The sequence below is a fragment of the Zea mays genome, chromosome 1 (assembly GCF_902167145.1).
Source record: "Zea mays cultivar B73 chromosome 1, Zm-B73-REFERENCE-NAM-5.0, whole genome shotgun sequence".
Lineage (NCBI taxonomy): Eukaryota > Viridiplantae > Streptophyta > Magnoliopsida > Poales > Poaceae > Zea > Zea mays.
The window spans coordinates 10,000,001-10,019,583 of NC_050096.1; the positions used below are offsets into that span (position 1 = coordinate 10,000,001).

Genomic DNA, 19,583 nt, shown 5'->3' on the forward strand with positions numbered 1-19,583 from the left:
TTTGCAGCAATACCACAGAAAGTAGCAACTGACAAGTGAGATTCAATACAATTCACGGACGGTAGTAGGAATCTGGAAGGCGCAATCTATTGAACCATAAAAAAATCAACCAAATTTTGCAATATGCGTACCCTTATCTAAATCATGTGATCTCACACAGCCCTAGAAGTGCTCCAATAAACGAGGATAGCAAAAGGATAGGACGGATCAAGCCAGTACCGAGGGCAGCCACAAGGGCGGTGACGTCGCCGGACTGGGCGGCGTTGGCGAGGGCGCGAAGGTGGGGGGGCACGTCCTCGTCGTCAGAGACGCCGCCGAAGGCCTCGGCGTGCTGGGCCATGTCGTCGTCCTCGTCCCTGAGTCCGTTGCGGCCGCCGGGAACTGCCATCTGCTGCGAGGACTGCTTGGGATTGGTCCGGCGAGCGTTCAAGATGGTGAGGAACCCTTTTGGCGGCGGCTGTGGGACTTCGGGTCAAGGACTCAATGGCTACTGGCGCCTGGCGGTCTGGCTTGTTGAAAAAAGAAATACCTAGCTGCCGGCTGAAATGGGTGAATATCGTGTCCACTATGGCACTATGTTGAATTGTTGAATGTTGAGCATGGTCATCATGGTTTACAAAACCGCTAAAAACCGGCAGTAAACCGGTCGGTTTACCCAAAAAACTAGGTGCGGTTTCGGTAAACCACCGGATTTTTTTTCAAAATTTGTTTGAAATTAAAAATTTTGAAAAAATTCATAAAAACCGAAAACCACTGGTAAACCGTTTTCTGGGACCGGTAAGCCGCCATTTTTTGCCGGAAAACCAAATTTAATGCCAAAATTGAGTATTTACGTCAATTTAGACAATATTGGTTTTGTTTACTATTATATGCTATATGTGAAGATGTTATATGTTATATGTGAAGATAAACCCGTAGCTCAAGTCTAGTTTAGTGGTCAATTTCGGTTTCATTTCCTGTCCAAGATGGATTCCGTAGATCAAGTATCTTCGGTTCTTCTAATAACTATCCGTCTAGACAAGACTCAATTTAGAACCCTTAGCTCTAGTTCTTTTATATGTGTTCCTAAGATTTGCTTATCAGGAGAAAAGTCCAACACTTGGTGAGGTGCACATGCAATTAGTGCTAACAATGGGCTATAAATTTTGCACTATAAGATTTAAGGATCGAAGCGAGTTAGGATCGGCTCTATTTATAGTCATTTTTGAACTATAATTTATTTAGGGCTTTGACATTTTGTGAAGAACTATTTGGATCACGATCCATTACCACCCCTACATGCAATACATAAACACCAAACACACATACTGGTATGTTTTTTTGCTTTGTGGATAAATATTTATTTGTCGTTCTTGTTTTCTCGCTAATGTATCTTATATATTTTGTATAGACCTATCACTATCACTATAACGGATTGGAACAATATCACGATCCTTCCAACATGCCTGAGTACTATCACTATGACTCGAGATAAACATGTGAGTATTGTGAAATAAGTCGACCTATGTGTCGTTGCCTCGTTGGAGAGTTGTAAAAGAACTTGTATTTGAGTATTGCGAAGTTCGCTGATTGTTTGTTGCATGAGAACTGAAGTTTGTGGTTGCATATGTATGTTATATGTTATTTTGGTGAATACATGTCGTGTAGATTAATTAATATTTACTGTGCAATGTCAATTGAGCAAACTACAAAAAAACTTGTCAAAATTTTCCATTTTTCTGTAAAAACAGCAAAAACCGGTTAGTTTCGTGATTAACCGGCAGTTTAGAGCGGTTTTCGCCGGTTTTTCACCGGTAAACCAGTTCAAATTCAAATTAATTCGGATTGGTCAAACTGGTCGGTTTTTACCCGTTTAACGTTGGTAAACCGTTACCGGTGGGGGCGGTTTTTATCTCTAGAACGATTTTGTAAATCGTGATGGTCATGTGTCGTTGCATCGAAAATTGATGGCCATATTGATGGTGAACTGGCCAGGAGCGAGCAAGGGCCAATGAGAGCATCGTGCGGACAGTGGTTGGCTTCACAACCGGGCTGAAAGTCTCATCGTAGTCGACTCTGGGGCGCTGAGTGAAGCCCTGAAGGACCCAGCGAGCCTTGTACCGCTCCAGGGTACCATCAGCCCGCCGCTTGTGTGTCCAGATCCACTTGCCGGTGACGATATTGGTGCCGGGCGGACGGGGCACCAGATCCCACGTATTCTGCGACCCCGCCGGCGTGGCGCGACTGCCGCGTGGGTGCGTCTCGACAGCATCGTGCTCACCTGGATCGTGGGGACGATCTCCATCGACCTCCACAGCCTCCTCCAGAACATTCCTCACGCTCGGGCTACTTGGCTGGCCACTGAGGGCCAGTTCCTGGGCAACGCCGAGGCCCGGGCTCTCCGCCTCGACGCGGCCTTCCGGACTTTCGTCCAGGGGGACATCAGCGTCAGTGAGTACTGAAAGGGAATTAGGCTTACACCTTTTTCCTAATTGATTTTGGTGGTTGAATTGCCCAACACAAATAATTGGACTAACTAGTTTGCTCTAGTCTATAAGTTTTACAGGTGCCAAAGGTTCACAATAAGCCAATAAAAAGACCAAGAAAGGGTTCAAACAAAGAGAGCAAAAGACAACCCAAAGGCACCCTGGTCTGACGCACCGGACTGTCCAGTGTGCCACCGGACAGTGTCCGGTGCACCAGGGAACTGAAGCTGAACTCGCTACCTTTGGGAAAATGGGAGGGCACTCCACTATAATTCACCGGACTGTCCGGTGTGCCAGCGGAGCAACGGCTACTTCGCGCTAACGGTCGACTGCAAACGCATTCAATGCGCTACAGTGCGCGCCAGAGTCAGAGCAGCGCTAGACGGCGCATCGGACAGTCTAGTACCACCGGACAGCCTAGAGTCCCCACCAGTCAGAGCTCCAACGGTCAGAACCCAATGGCCTGCTGACGTGGCTGGCGCACCGGACAGTGTCCGGTGGCGCACCGGACTGTCCGGTGCGCCATGCGACAGACAGCCTCCCAACAGCCACTTTTGGTGGTTGAGGCTATAAATACCCCAACCACCCCACATTCAAAAAGCATCCAAGTTTTCCACCTTCAACACATTACAAGAGCTATAGCATTCAATTCTAGACACAACCAAAGAGATCAAATCCTCTCCCAAGTCCGGAATCACTCCAAATCAAATAGTGACTAGAGAGAGCGATATTTGTGTTCATTTGAGCTCTTGCGCTTGGATTGCTTCTTTTCTTTCTCATTCTTCTTGTGATCAAACTCAAATGTAACCAAGGCAAGAGACACCAATAGTGTGGTGGTCCTTGTGGGAACTTTGTGTTCCGTTTGATTGAGAAGAGAAGCTCACTCGGTCTAAGTGACCGTTTGAGAGAGGGAAAGGGTTGAAAGAGACCCGGTCTTTGTGACCACCTCAACGGGTAGTAGGTTTGCAAGAACCGAACCTCGGTAAAACAAATCATCGTGTCTCACTCTTTATTTGCTCACGATTTGTTTTTCGCCCTCTCTCTCGGACCAGTTCATATTTCTAACGCTAACCCGGCATGTAGTTGTGCTTAAGTTTATAAATTTCAGATTCGCCCTATTCACCCCCCCCCCCTCTAGGCGACTTTCAATTGGTATCAAAGCATGGTGCTTCATTAGAGCCTAACCGCTCGAAGTGATGTCGGGAGCATCCGCCAAGAGGGATCTCGGGACCGACGACAAGTCCGCAAGCTTAGGAAGAACACACTCAAGAGAGTCCGCCCACAAGCACAAGGAGGAATCCTCTTCCTCCATCAAGTCCCATCGGATGGGTGACAAGAAGAAGAAGATGAAGAAGGTGGTCTACTATGAGACCGACTCTTCGTCACCCTCCACTTCCGGCTCGGAATCGGCCTCCACTACTTCAAAGCGCCATGAGCGCAAGAAGTATAGTAAGATGCCCCTTCGCTATCCTCGCATTTCTAGACGCACTCCATTACTTTCCGTTCCATTAGGCAAACCACCTATGTTTGAAGGTGAAGATTATTCTATGTGGAGTGATAAAATGAGGCATCACCTAACCTCACTCCATAAAAGCATATGGGATATTGTTGAGTATGGAGTGCAGGTACCAAAGAAGGGAGACAAGGATTATGACTCGGAGGAGGTCGAACAAATCCATCACTTCAACTCCCAAGCCACAACTATACTCCTCGCCTCTCTAAGTCGAGAGGAGTATAATAAGGTGCAAGGGTTGAAGAGCGCAAAGGAAATTTGGGACGTGCTCAAGACTGTCGGTGTTTTGGGTCCGATCGCACACCCGGGGTTGCCCCTCAAGGTGTTTTAGGAGTAGGATGGTGTCGCCGACTGTAGCTAAATGGTTCGTGCCAGATGCACGAGGAACAATGGACAGTGTTTACAGGTTCGGGCCGCTTTGAGATGCGTAATACCCTACGTCCTGGCGAGTATGCTTTGTGTAATGGGTTACAAGGTAGTTCTCTAGAGTGAGAACGTAGAGAGTTGAGGTGGATGGCTGAGTAGTGGGATCGATCGTTCTGAAGGGGTGCCCCCTAGGCCTTATATATTCGACCGTGAGGCAATACATGTGGATATGATAACAATGTGCACCTAAAAGATAGTGAACCGTTTTAGTCTATCTTCCTATGATTCTGCCGACTTATCCTCGCCTGGTTCCGTCGTACGGGGCTCCAGCGCGGGAAAGTCGGATCTTCTGTTGCGGTCGCTTGCTCAACGCTGTGGGGCCATCCGGGCTTGCACCAACCCGGCCTTATGTCGATCTGCTTCACTGGTCGTTCCTCCCCAGGCCCATGAAGGAGTGACCTTACGATTTATTGGGCCCTTGGGCCTTTCGTGAGGTCTTTTATCCTTCTAGTGGACCCGGAGGATATCTGTCCCCCACAAGCCCCCGATCTTCGGGCTGATTTTGAGATAATCAGCCCAAAGATCCTAGGTCCAGCTTGCAGTCTTTGTTTATGACAAGAAATGCTTTCCAAGCAGTCTGGCAAAAATGATTTCTTACTGTCTCCTTCTACTTTTGATCACTCGTAAACTGGAGCCTTGTTTCATGCTTGTGCCTTAGAGGTCGGCATTTGTAGGACCCTGAACTTCATTGGTGTAGCCCCCGAGCTTCGAGTGGATTTTGGAAAATAATCCACTCGAAGGTCTTCATCGGAAATCTTGCCTTCAATCTTGCCTTATGCCTTAGAAACTGGCGTTGCTTTCTCTTGAAATGGTGATTCATTAGGTCTTCATTTCGTGTCATCATTATGTCATCAATATTATGCTTTAGAGGTCAGCATGTATTTTGTCTTTTACAGCCGAGTTTGCGATCCGCCCATATCTTGTTGGGTGGTGTAATTTATTTGCTCTGTGACTGATTGGACATTTGATGGACGTTCCCTGGCTAGTCTTCATGTCGCTTCTGTCGGTCAGATTTTGTACTTCACCGGCTATATTTGGCTTTCCTCTGATCCTTACTGATATCTCATTTTTGTCTTGAGGTATTCATTGCATGCCCTGCACGGATGTGACAGTTTTGAAAAATATACTGATAATTCCTGGGCGTCCCCCCCAATGCGTGTGGGCAAGGGACGACTTGGTACGCTGAGTGTTTTAGCCGACTGCTTCTGAGTGGTAATGTGATGTGACGACGGGTGTAATCATATCGCCCGCGTGGTTGACTGGAGTCCCAATGGGTGTTGCGTTGCGTGAAACGGCGTCAGCCGCCTGACGTATCTTCAGACGAGTTGAAGTGTGTATTGAATGCTTTGCGACTGTTCAGTGACCGTGGTTGGAGGTGAGCGGTTGCCTTCTTCTTCTATAAATAGTGCCTTTGCCTCTCTGGTTTTTTCATATCCCTCGCTGTTCTCTGCTGCTTGCTTTCTTCTTCTTTCTTTACTTCCACCATGGGCAAGGGTAACAAACGCAAGCGCGAGCCGACTCCTCCATCCGAGGACTTCGGTGACTCGGAATACTCAGAGGAGGAGTTCTCCTCTGAGTCCGAGGGGTCTCCAGCTCCCGTCTCTCCCCCGGCGTCGTCCGATGACTCGGACGACTCTCAGGGGATTGCCGAGGAGGTCTGGACTTACATCCGGGCCATCGAGCGCCTCGGGTGACGGCGATGGTGACGACGACGACGACGACGGAGGCGACGGCGGCAACGACGGTGACGGCGACGGCAGGGGCGGCAACTACGACGGCAAGGGTAGCGACGGCGGCAGCAGCAGGGGCAGCAACGGCGACGGCAAGGGTGGCGACGGCGGCAGCAGCAGGGGCAGCAACGGCGGCGGCAGCAGTAAGGGCAGCAACAAGACCAGTGGCTAGATGCCACTGGTCTTTAGATATTAGTATAGTGTAATGAAATAATGTAGCAGTATTTAGTAGTGTAGAGTAGTATAGTGTAGTGTAGTAGTAGTAGTAGTAGGGAAGTATCAACTCATAACGAGTTGATTTGTAAGTATTGTTACTTCCCTTAATGAAGAATTACTTTGCCTCCTCCTGCACCAATTACTTTGCTTCATAGTAAGTTGATCTCTTATTTGTGAAGTTGATTTATTCGGAATAGTATCTAAATAACTCGGGCATCATATCGCTGCTTCAGGGGTAATGGCCGAGCTATTATTGTCAACATTTATGCATGTGAAATAGAGTCCGAGTGATGACGAAACCATGTCAGCGTCGGGATGACTGTTGACCACGTCGGCGATCTTAGAGGTGACAGCCGAGTGACTTGCGACGACGCCAGCGTTTTTTAGAGATAACCGCCGAGCGACTGAGGACATCGTCGGTGCTTTAGAGATAGCCACCGAGCGACTGAAGACATCGTCGGCACTTTAGAGATAAATGCCGAGCGACTGGTGATAACGTCGGCGTTTTAGAAATAACAGTCGAGTTAGAACGGGTCGTGTCGGCCACTTTGAGGATAATAGCCGAGTGATGATGTGGCACGCTGGGGTTTTAGAAGTAACCGTCGGGTGCTGACTGGGCGCTTTTGGAAACGGTATCTGACTCGGGAATATCCCATATGTATTGCGCTTTCAGCCGCCTCTGCTTTCCGTGCCCTAGTTCTTGCTTTTCTGCCTCCAGATCCTCTCTGCAATTCGGCTCCCGCTCTGTTCGCCAGTAGAGTTGAGATGGCGCCCGAGCGAAAGGCCTCGAGTTCATCCGCTGCGGTGATTCCCCCCATCAACCCCAACAGCCAGTTGCCTTTCGCAGGTAACCATATGTCTGTTGTCTCCAAGCCTGACCTTCTCCACCTCGTGTCCATCGGGGTCCTTCCCCCGAGGGAGCTTTGTTCTTGGCGGATTTGTCATGGGGTCACTGTCCCGACAGAGGATACCCATGAATCCGTGATTTACGTTCCTTTTCTTCTCCGCGGTCTCGCTCTCCCCATCTCTCCCTTTTTCCGCGGCCTCCTTGATTTCTATCGTCTTAACTTGACCCATCTGAATCCCAATTCTATTCTGCAAATTTCCATTTACGTTCACTTGTGCGAAGCTTATCTTGGCGTCCTGCCGCATTTTGGACTGTGGAAGTATTTGTATCACTGTCGCCCTGGAATGGCCGGGGGGCAGCATCAGCTGGTTGGGGGCGCTAGTTTGGAGATGCGCCGTGGGAGGAAGACTGATTATCTTGAAATCCCTCTCAAGGATAGTATTAAGGGATGGCGCTTGGAGTGGTTTATTGTTGAGAACCACGAAAATTCTCTCCCCCACGGTCGGGGAGGCAGCCGGACGTTCGCACCCCGAGTTGGACCGAGTCCCCCACAGATCAGGAGGTGGCTGAGGCAGGGGCTTTGCTAGCTGAAGTTGGACTGCTGAAGGAGAGGGGTCTGACTGCTGAGGTTGTGGTTGCTGATTTTGTCTTTAGGAACATTCAGTCGTTGAAGGATAGGGCGTACCCGGCTTATCTGTACCGAGGTCTAGCTGACTCGACCCGGGTTACCAACAGAAGGATTCCCGCTGCAGATTTGGTGAACCGACTTGAAATGATTCTTAGAGGCAAGGTATCAAATGTTGGTGCCCCAGTGGCATACTCGGCCTGGAATCTGCCTCCTACCAAAGCCTTCACTCATTTTGTTTCGAATCCACCTGTTGCTGATGGCGGTTTGGGCCTTAGAGTGCGACCCTCTGCTGAAGAAGTTAACGCCTTGGTTGCCTCGCTCGGGGGAATTCCTGATGACGAACGACAGGTCCACTTTGAGGTGCCTTTGGATCCTAGTGACACGGAGATAAGTGCTATGCTTGACTTGCTGGCTGAGGACTCTTCTGATGCTGCTCCTGTTGGGACATTGGTGGTGGCGCCTCTCCCAGAAACTGATACAACCTTGGATATTCAGAAACCTGTCAGTGTCTGCCCAAAACGCCCTTGCCGAGCCAATCAACTTGATCCTTCTGCTGATGAGCAGAAAAAGAAAAAGAGACGTCTTCGGCGAGTATCTAGTTTGGATCGGGACGTTGGTCCTTCAGTTCCTGCTGCTGAAGAAGTGTCTGTGCCTGAATTTACTGACATTGACCCTAATGGGTGTGCTCCACCTGCTGCTGACCCCAATGGGGGTGCTTTGTCTGCTGCTGACCCCAATGGGGGTGCTCCATCTGCTGCTGACCCCAATGGGTGTGTTGTCTGTGTTGCTGATGAAACGACGAGGAGGAAGAAGATGAGGTCCCTTTGACTCGGAAGAAAGTCGGCAGTATGTCGCCAATGGGGAAAGTAGTGGAGTTCCTTCTCCTGCTCTGTCTGTCCTCATTGGTCTACAAGAATTGTCCCTGACAAACTTTGATCAGACTCTTGAAGATATGGTTCCAGAAGACCTGTTATCAGAGCCAGCGGATGATGGTGTGATGGAGGTTTGTGCTGATGTGCTCGACGACGGGTTGGGGTCATCCCGGGCAGCGTCCCGCGCCTCATCGACCTTAGAGCGCGGTCTTGAGGGTCAGGAAACTGACTTGGATCGTCTTGCTCCCATGGAAGTAACTGAGGGACCCTCAGCCTTAGAGGTGGCTACTACAGAGAACTTGGTCCTCAAGGATGGTGCTGACACCTACCCAGCCTCCGAGGATGTTGCCGGGGATGATTCGGCTCGTGCTGGAAACGCAAGCCACTGCCCAGCCCCCGAGGGTACTGCCGGAGGTAATCTGGCTCAAGTGGGTAGCGCAAACTATGGCCCAGCCCCCGAGGGTGTCCGAGCGGGGTCTCCTTCTTGTACTTCCATGGATGTTCACGCCGGATCTCCTCCACACTCTGGTTGCATGGTGGTAGCCCAAGCTTTGGGCCAGGGAGTTGCTTTAGAGGTTAGTGCTCCCGCTGACCAAGTTTTGGGCTCTGTTGATGGCACTGAGTTGGTTCCTGCTGGTTCATTGCGAGCTAATTCGGGTGATGGCCCTATGCCGAGTCATCAATTGATCTCTCACGATTTGGGAGTCCCTTCGTTCTTCTCCAACCTCCAGGTATTGTGATATATCCTAGCCTGACTTTTACACCATATGAGCTGCTGTCATTATACTCATCTGTTCTCCATATCAGGCATTGGTGGACGGGATGGCTAGTCAGCTGAGGTTGCAAGGTGCTTCTATTCTAGAAGGAGTTTCGTCTCTGGCGCGTTGGAATCCGGTGCTGCTTCAACATCGTGTTTCTGACTTGGAGGCGACAAGTGCTGGTTAGTGCTCTTTTGCTTCTCTTCGTCTACCTTATTGAACTGCTTCACACTTTGACTCTTTTTGTTTGATTGTCTCTCGATAGATATGGCTCGGCAGATTTCCGTCATTGAAGAAAAACATTCTCAAGGCCAAGCCGAGTTGGTCCGGCGGTGTTCTGATTTTGAGGAAAGGTATTCTCAAAGCCAGACTGAGCTAGGTCGGGTTTCTGCTGCTCTCAATGATGCTAACACGCTGAACTCTACTCTTCGCACTCAGCTTGATTCTGAAAAGGTAACTCATGAAATTGTGCCTTGTATTGCTGTGTTCTTATTGCCTGATTGATGTTTGAAGGAGCTGATTCTTGTTTGCAGGAAGAAAAACGTGCCCTTGTTGCTTCTCGTGACAATCTTGATAGACTATATCGTGATTCCAGCAACTCGTTGACCATCCTAGAGAGGAGTCATCGCTTCACCATGGAGGAGTTAGACAATCATCATTGTAAGCTGCAGGAATCCACGGATGAAGTGATCCGTCTCCGGCAGTTGATATCGGCTAAGGATGCTGCTATCAAAGAACTCCGTGCTTCCAAGAAATCCATCGCCCAGGAGCTAGAGACCGCTCAGTTGGCTATTAAAGTTGCTGAAGAAACTTCCGTTACTCTGAGGGCCCAGCGCGACAGAGCCATGGATAAAGCCATTCGTGCGGGGCGAATCTTGATGAGGAGACCCGGCGTGGTTGTTCCTGATGATATAAGGGCTGACGTGAACGCTGCTCCTGATTCCTCAAGTCGCCCTTCTTCGTCGATTGCTCCTGAGAAAGATATTGCGAAATAGAGAAATATTTTGTGTGCTTTGAGCGCGCGGTTAGCATGATCGAATATTTATTAGAGGACACCAGTTCAGCATTTGAATGATATTGCTACTCTCCTATTGTTTTAGAATTCAACGGTACGTAAATTTGCAGTAGTAAAATGTTGTGTGATGGTTTTGAAACTTGTTTACGGGATATAGAAGTCACCCCTATATGAGTATTCGTAAGCATGCGAAATCGCCTTAAGTCGTTGCTGACTCAAATCGATTGCTTTTGTTAGTAGGGCATAGTGGTCACCCTGAGTTAAGTAAGCGCGAGCATGTTGCACCGTCTCAAGTCGTTGCCGACTTAAGCCGATTGCTCCGTTAGCAGGGCATAGTGGTCACCCCGAGTTAAGTAAGCGCGAGCATGTTGCACCGTCTCAAGTCGTTGCCGACTTAAGTCGATTGCTCCGTTAGCAGGGTGTAGTGGTCACCCCGAGTTAAGTAAGCGCGAGCATGTTGCACCGTCTCAAGTCATTGCCGACTTAAGCCGATTGCTCCGTTAGCAGGGCATAGTGGTCACCCCGAGTTAAGTAAGCGCGAGCATGTTGCACCGCCTTAAGTCGTTGCCGACTTAAGCCGATTGCTCCGTTAGCAGGGCATAGTGGTCACCCCGAGTTAAGTAAGCGCGAGCATGTTGCACCGTCTCAAGTCGTTGCCGACTTAAGTCGATTGCTCCGTTAGCAGGGCATAGTGGTCACCCCGAGTTAAGTAAGCGCGAGCATGTTGCACCGTCTCAAGTCGTTGCCGACTTAAGTCGATTGCTCCGTTAGCAGGGCATAGTGGTCGCCCCGAGTTAAGTAAGCGCGAGCATGTTGCACCGTCTCAAGTCGTTGCCGACTTAAGCTGATTGCTCCGTTAGCAGGGCATAGTGGTCACCCCGAGTTAAGTAAGAATGCAAGTCAATCATGAACAAACTGAGTATTCTTGAAGCCTTTTTTATTGATGACATATTTCCCATTTTACAGAGTACATCGTCGTCCTGATAGCTTTTGAAATACAGCTAGGGATAAAACTTCCTGAGGTGTTCTATATTCCAGGAGTTCCCAATTTCCGTGCCATCCATTTGAGTGAGACGATATGGTCCCGGGCGAGTGACTTCTGCTACTATGAATGGTCCTTCCCATAAGGGCGATAACTTGTGTCGTCCCTCCCCCGTTAGAATTCGGCGGAGGACAAGATCTCCTACTGAAAAGGACCATTGTCGCACGGCCTTGTCGTGATAGCGTCTCAGAGTCTGCTGGTACCGTGCCGATTGAATTACTGCGTTCAGCCGCTCTTCTTCGAGTACATCAACATCTTCTAGCCTAGTTGCTTCGGCCTCTGCTATGCTTTCAAAGATCAACCTTGGCGCCCCAAACTTGAGATCAGCAGGCAGTACTGCCTCTGACCCGTAGACCATGAAGAAAGGAGTGTTTCCGTGCAGAGCTCGGCTAGGTTGGGTTCTTAGGCTCCAAACGACGTAGGGCAATTCCCTTATCCACTTTCCTGCGAACTTTTCATTTTTATCGAAAACCTTTTTCCTGAGTGCCTCCAATATCATCCCGTTAGCTCGTTCAACCTGCTCGTTGGCTCTCGGGTGTGCTACCGAAGCATACTTGACCTGAATGCTTTTTTGCTCGCAGAAATCAAAGAACTCTGAACTTGTGAAGTTGGATCCCAGGTCGGTTATGATACTGTTCGGTATTCCGAACCTGAATATTATGTCTTGTATGAATTCCACGGCTTTAGCTGAGGTCAAAGAAGCAATGGGTTTGAACTCTATCCATTTAGTGAATTTGTCGATTGCTACCAGTACATGAGTGTATCCTCCTTGAGCTTTCTTGAAAGGTCCAATCATATCTAGCCCCCAGCATGCGAAGGGCCAAGTCACCGGTATGTTCTATAGTTGTTGTGCTGGTAGATGTTGTTGTTTTGACAAGTATTGGCAAGCTTCGCACCTCCGAACTAACTCGGCTGCATCACTTTTCGCTGTTGGCCAATAGAATCCCGACCTGAAGACCTTCCCGACTAGTGTCTTGGACGCTGCGTGTATTCCACATTGTCCAGCATGAACCTCATCCAGAAGTTGCTTCCCAGTAGATGAGAGAATGCATTTCATGAAGATGCCTGATGCGCCCCTTCTGTATAGTGTCTTCCCAATGAGTGTGTAGTGAGCTGACTGTCTAGCGATGCGCTCGGCTGCATTTCTATCGTCTGGCTCCTCTTCGTTCTTTATATATCTGATGATCGGCCTTCTCCAGTCATCAGAGCCTGACTCTGGTTGATTCACGATATTACACTCTTCTGCCTGATCCATTGAGATGCTCGGCTGTGGTATTTCTTGTACAAAGACTCCAGATGGGACCTGAGTTCGACTGGATCCTAGCTTGGACAATACATCGGCTGCCATGTTCCGATCTCTTTCTACATGATGAAATTCCAGGCCTTCAAATTTATCTTCTAGTTTTTGGACGACAGTGCAGTATTTTCCCATTGAATCATTCGAACAGTCCCATTCTTTGTTTATCTGGCTTATGACTACCAAAGAATCTCCGTATACCATTAGTCTCTTGATGCCTAATGATATATCGATGTTTAGTCCATGAATCAGAGCTTCATACTCGGCTGCATTGTTAGAGGCTGGAAATAACAACTAGAGGGCATATTTGAGGTGCTCGCCTCCAGGTGCGATGAAGAGAATTCCCGCGCCTGCTCCCTGCAGCTTCAGCGAGCCATCAAAATACATCTGCCATACTTCTGTAGTTTCTGGGTTCTCTGGTACTTGTTGTTCAGTCCATTCTGATACGAAGTCAACCAATGCTTAGGTTTTAATGGCAGTGCGAGGTCGAATTTCGATGTCATGAGATCCCAGTTCACAGGCCCACTTGGCTATTCGGCCAATGGCTTCTTTGTTGTGAAGGATGTCCCCTATCGGAAAACCAGTGACTACTATGACTTTGTGGTCATCAAAGTAGTGACGTAGCTTGCGGGCAGTTAGAAGTACTGCGTATAATAACTTCTGAACTTGAGGATACTTTTTCTTCGAGGGACCCAGAACTTCACTGATGAAATAAACAGGATGTTGCACTGGGTAGGCATGTCCTTCTTCTGCTCGCTCGACTACCAACGTGGTGCTTACCACGTGAGTCGTGCAAGAGATATACAACAGCAGATCTTTAGCTGGTTGAGTTGATGTGGCTCGCCGTGGTGGTTTCAGTACTGGTGGGGTTGTCAAGAATTTCTTCAGTGCATCTAGGGCTTCCTGTGCTTCTGAAGTCCACTGAAACTTGTCCACTTTCTTGAGTAGCTTGTAAAATGGTAAACCTTTTTCTCCCAGCCTGGATATAAATCTACTCAGGGCTGCCATACATCCGGTAAGTCGTTGAACCTTCTTTTGTGATCGTGGAGCTTCCATTTTCATGATAGCTTCAATCTTATCCGGATTAGCTTCGATTCCCCGGTGGCTGACAATAAATCTGAGTAGCTTCCCTGCTGGTACCCCAAAGACACATTTTTCGGGATTAAGCTTCCATCGATATCGCCGTAGACTGTTGAAAACCAGCCGTAAGTCTTCGATGAAGTTTTCCGAGTTCTCTATTTTGATTACTACGTCATCCACGTATGCTTCCACACGCTTGCCCCAGTGATCGGCTAAGCATGTTTGAATGGCTCTCTGATAAGTCGCTCCAGCATTTTTGAGGCCAAACGACATGGAGGTATAGCAGAAATCACCGAATGGAGTGATGAACGCTGTTTTTTCCTCGTCTTCCTTTGCCAAACTGATTTGATGGTATCCGGAATAGCAGTCCAGAAAAGACAGCACAGAACATCCGGCGGTGGAGTCTACCACCTGATCTATCCTAGGGAGCCCGAAGGGATCCTTTGGACAATGTTTGTTGAGATCTGTATAGTCGACGCACATGCGCCAATCCACTTTATTCTTTTTGAGTACAAGAACAGGGTTGGCTAACCACTCGGGATGTAACACCTCTCTAATAAACCCAGCCGCGACCAAGCGAGCCAACTCAGCGCGAATGGCCTCTCTTTTGTCGGGCGTGAAGCGACGTAGTTTTTGCCGGATCGGCCTTGCCTGGGGGTAGACCTTCAGTTTGTGCTCGGCCAGTTCTCTCGGGACTCCTGGCATATCCGCAGGTTGCCATGCGAATACGTCTCGGTTGTCTTGCAGAAACCGGACGAGCGCGCCTTCCTATTTATCGTCCAGGCTGGAGCTGATGATGGCAGTCTTGCGTTCATCAGCAAACCCTAGGTTGATCCTTTTAGTTTCTTCAGTCGGTCGCATAGAGGTCACGGCTTGAGCTTCGTTCGCCGGTGCTGTAAGGTCTTCCTCAGGCTTAGAGTTCGCCTGTGCTGAAGAAGTCGCCGACGGTTTGGTGGTGAGGGCCGCTTGGATGGCCACTCGGAAACATTCTGCGGCGCCTTGGAAGTCAGCGCGCACAGTTATGATTCCTTGTGGTCCTGGCATCTTCAATATCATGTACGTGTAATGCGGGATGGCCATGAATTTTGCCAATCCTGGCCTCCCGATGATGGCGTTGTACCCGCAGTCGAAGTTTGCCACTTCGTACCTCAGGAACTCGGTTCTGTAATTCTTCGGAGTTCCGAAGGTGACGGGCATGTAGATGTGGCCCAGCGGGTATTCCCCTTCGGTCGGCACGATGCCGAAGAAAGGAGTGTCTGACTCGCGGAGTTCTTTGAGGTGAACTCCCAAGCCTTGGAGCGTCCGGGGGAAGGTGATGTTGATGCTGCTCCCCCCGTCCACTAACACCTTCTTCACCCTGCTCTCTCGGATCACCGGATCGACGAGGAGTGGGTATTTGCCTGGGTGGTCGAAGTTGAGCCATTGATCTGCCCGAGTGAAAGTGATCGGGTGCTCCGACCATCGGTACGGAGCGGGAGGACCGGTAGTCGCCACCAATATCTGGCGATCGTTGAGCTTTTGTTGTCTTCTGTTCTCCTGCGATCCATGTCCGCCGAAGATGACGTTGACCTCCCTGTCAACGCATGGGAAGGCTCTTCCTTCCCCCTCCTCCTGCTGCTGGGGTTGTCGTGGTTCTTCTGGTCCTCTCCGTGGCGGAGGAGGAGGTAGAGGTTGGAAGGGTCGGCCGTGTCCGATGGAGTGCTTGAAGTCCCTGCAGTTCCGAAGGGTGTGGCGCATGTCCTTGTGGTACGGGCACTGGGCGTCGAGGATGTCGTCCAGCGTGCGCTCGCCTCCGCGAGGTCCTCCCCGGGCGTGAGAGGCAGGTGGTCCGGCGGCGTGCACTTCTTCGCGCGGTCTCTTCTCCCAGCGTTTGTTGGGTTGCTGGTTCGCGTCACGTCGTGGTGCTGCCGGTGCGGGCTTCGCTCCCCCAATGAGGTCTTGAGATCGCTCGTCGGCGGTGATGTAGAGGTCGGCTTCCCGGAACAGCTGCTCGGAGGTAGTCGGCGCTTTCTGCAGTATGGCTCGGACGAAGGCCGAGTCATTGGATCCTCTGTAGAAGTCCTCGAACACGGCCGCCTCCGTGACCTCGGGGATACGATTTCTCATGGTCTGGAACCTTTTGAGGTACGACCGGAGAGTCTCGTCCCCCCGGCGCTTGATGGATTTGAGGTCCCATGGTTGCGCTGGTTTGTCGGAGAGGGACTGAAAGTTGGCGGTGAAGCGTCGACTGAAGTCGCTCCAGTCGTCGATGCAGTGTCGAGGTAGATGTCGCAGCCATTGCAGTGCGTCTTGCCCGAGGACAATGGGTAAGTACGCAGTCATCACGTCCTTGGACGCTCCGGTGGCTCGGGCAGCGGTGGTGTAGACGGCCAGCAGCCTCCTGGATCCTGCTTAGGTTCATATTTGTCGACATTGGATACCTTGAAGTTAGGGGGTCACTGAATGGCCCTAAGGCGTGGAGTAAGGGCAGTCACTCCACACGTGTCCTCCTGTCGTCGGGGATGATGTCTGTCCCGGGAAGGGGAGTAGTTGTTGTGGTTCCTCGACCGTCCCCGGGTAGTACCACCAGTCGAGGCCATTGCCGACTCGGTTCTGGTGGCCTGACTCCGAGCTGGGATGTCGTGATCCCTGTCGTACTCCTCCCGTCGGCGGATCTCGTTCTCATGTCGTCGTTCACGCGAAGCATTGATGGAGCTTCGCGCGTCCCGGCGACTGTTGATGGCGTGTCGTAGATCGTTCGGCGGGTGAGCAAGAGGTAGAAGATGGTTGGCTGCTTGGGTGAACAGTCGTCGATAGCCCTCGGCGTCGGGAGTCCGAGGGAGTCCATCAGCTATCCGAGCTAGTACCCCTCCGACTTCACTCGGCGTGTTCATGGCTCGGGCGAAGTCAGGATTCTGGTTGCGCCCGAAGAGTGGATTTTCCCGGCGCTGCCTCGCGTCTTGCTCGGCTTGTTCCTGAGCTCGTCGGCGATCACGTCGGCGGGAGTTCCTTCGTTCTCTGAAGACGCGTTCCTCCGGAGTTTCTCCTATCTCCGAGACCTCGTCCCGCGAAACAGGTTGCTCCGGATCCCGTTCTCCGGCCTCGTGGTGTCGCCGAATATTTCGGCGCCGGTTTCTCCATCGACGGGATTCCCGCTGAGGTGGTTCTTCTCCGGGCGCGGTCGGCTCGTCGTCGGAGACGGGAGGCGACTCCACTCTCCCGATGAAAAGAACGTCGGGGTAGAATGGCGCGGCTGTCGTGGCGATCTTCTTTCCGTTCTCCTTTGAGGGCGGAGGCACGGAAAGAACAACTTGCTTCCTCCTGGTCTCTTTCTTCCTTGCGATCTGTGTCCATTCTTTCGTCGGGGAAGTAGACAGTGGAGTTCTCCGGGTCAGCGGGCCCTCGGCCCCTGGCTTTCTGAAGGCGATCTTTTTTCGGAAAACTGGAGGTTGCGCTTCTCCGATATTTTCGGAGTTTGTTGGAGGAGACTTCTTTTTCGGCGGATCTGCAATGCGGTGTAGAGTTCCTTCTTCATCTGCTATGGATGAGATCGTTCCAAAGCAGAATACGGATCCGGGACGGAGGGTGATCTTGCGGTGGAAGGTGACAGCCATTGAGCTAGCTTGGATCGGCGACACACCCCCTACCTGGCGCGCCAGCTGTCGGTGTTTTGGGTCCGACCGCACACCCGGGGTTGCCCCTCAAGGTGTTTTAGGAGTAGGATGGTGTCGCCGACTGTAGCTAAATGGTTCGTGCCAGATGCACGAGGAACAATGGACAATGTTTACAGGTTCGGACCGCTTTGAGATGCGTAATACCCTACGTCCTGGCGAGTATGCTTTGTGTAATGGGTTACAAGGTAGTTCTCTAGAGTGAGAACGTAGAGAGTTGAGGTGGATGGCTGAGTAGTGGGATCGATCGTTCTGAAGGGGTGCCCCCTAGGCCTTATATATTCGACCGTGAGGCAATACATGTGGATATGATAACAATGTGCACCTAAAAGATAGTGAACTATTTTAGTCTATCTTCCTATGATTCTGTCGACTTATCCTCGCCTGGTTCCGTCGTACGGGGCTCCAGCGCGGGAAAGTCGGATCTTCTGTTGCGGTCGCTTGCTCAACGCTGTGGGGCCGTCCGGGCTTGCACCAACCCGGCCTTATGTCGATCTGCTTCACTAGTCGTTCCTCCCCAGGCCCATGAAGGAGTGACCTTACGATTTATTGGGCCCTTGGGCCTTTCGTGAGGTCTTTTATCCTTCTAGTGGACCCAGGGGATATCTGTCCCCCACAAAGACCGCGCACGAAGGAGACGAGGTGACCAAAATCACCAAGCGGGAGACGATCGAGGGGGAGCTCGGTCGCTTCCAGCTTCACCAAGGGGAGGAGCCACAAGAAATGTACAACCGGCTCAAGACCTTGGTAAACCAAGTGCGCAACCTCGGGAGCAAAAAATGGGATGACCATGAAATGGTAAAGGTTATTCTTAGATCACTCGTTTTTCTTAACCCTACGCAAGTTCAATTAATTCGTGGTAATCCTAGATATACACTAATGTCTCCCGAGTAAGTAATAGGAAACTTTGTGAGCTTTGAGTTGATGATCAAAGGCTCCAAGAAAATCATCGAGCATGGCGCCTCCTCCACGCCCGAAGCACAACCGGTTGCATTCAAGGCGACGAAGGAGAAAAAGGAAGAGTCTACATCAAGTAGACAACCCATTGACGCCTCCAAGCTCGACAATGAGGAGATGGCGCTCATCATCAAGAGCTTTCGCCAAATCCTCAAGCAAAGGAGGGGGAAGGACTACAAGTCCCGCTCCAAGAAGGTTTGCTACAAATGTGGTAAGCCCGGTCATTTTATTGCAAAATATCCATTATTAAGTGATAGTGACAGGGGCGACGACAAGAAGGGAAAGAGGAGAGAAAAGAAGAGATACTACAAGAAGAAGGGTGGCGATGCCCATGTGTGCCGCGAGTGGAACTCCGATGAGAGCTCCTCCGACTCCTCCTCCGACGAGAACGCCGCCAACATCGCCGTCACCAAAGGGCTCCTCTTCCCCAACGTCGGCCACAAGTGCCTCATGGCAAAGGACGGCAAAAGGAAGAAGGTAAAATCAAAATCCTCCACTAAATATGCATCCTCTAGTGATGAAGATCATTCTAGTGATGAGGAAGATAATTTGCGCAACCTTTTTGCCAACCTAAACATGCAACAAAAAGAAAAGTTAAATGAATTAGTTAGTGCTATTCATGAGAAGGATGAACTCTTGGACACCCAAGAGGACTTCCTAATTAAGGAAAATAAGAAGCATGTTAAGGTTAAAAATGCTTATGCTCTAGAAGTAGAAAAATGTGAAAAACTATCTAGTGAGCTAAGCACTTGCCATGATGTTATTACCAACCTTAGAAATGAGAAGCTAGTTTAATTACTAAGGTTGATTCAAATATATGTGATGATTCAATTTCTAATCTTAGAGATGATAATGCCAATTTGCTTGCTAGGATTGAAAAATTGAATGATTCTCTTGCTAGCCTTAGAAATGAAAATGAAAATTTGATTGCTAAGGCTAAAGACTTAGATGTTTGCAATGTTACCATTTCGGATCTTAGAAGTAAAAATGACATATTACATGCTAAGATTGTTGAATTAAATTCTTGCAAACCCTCTATATCTACCATTGATCATGTTTCCATTTGCACTAGATATAGAGACATTAA

General features: G+C 49.9%; 1 protein-coding gene across 1 annotated transcript in view; it reads right to left on the bottom strand.

Moving 5' to 3' along the window:
* The window catches only part of LOC100286066 (uncharacterized), a 3,198-nt gene extending 2,618 nt beyond the window's left edge, over window positions 1–580 (bottom strand). The window contains exon 1 of the mRNA NM_001158954.2: window positions 220–580. Within this exon, the coding sequence (NP_001152426.2) occupies window positions 220–388 (169 nt within the window). The 5' untranslated portion in view covers window positions 389–580. The remainder of the gene's footprint in view (window positions 1–219) is intronic.
* Window positions 581–19,583: the final 19,003 nt, after the last annotated feature.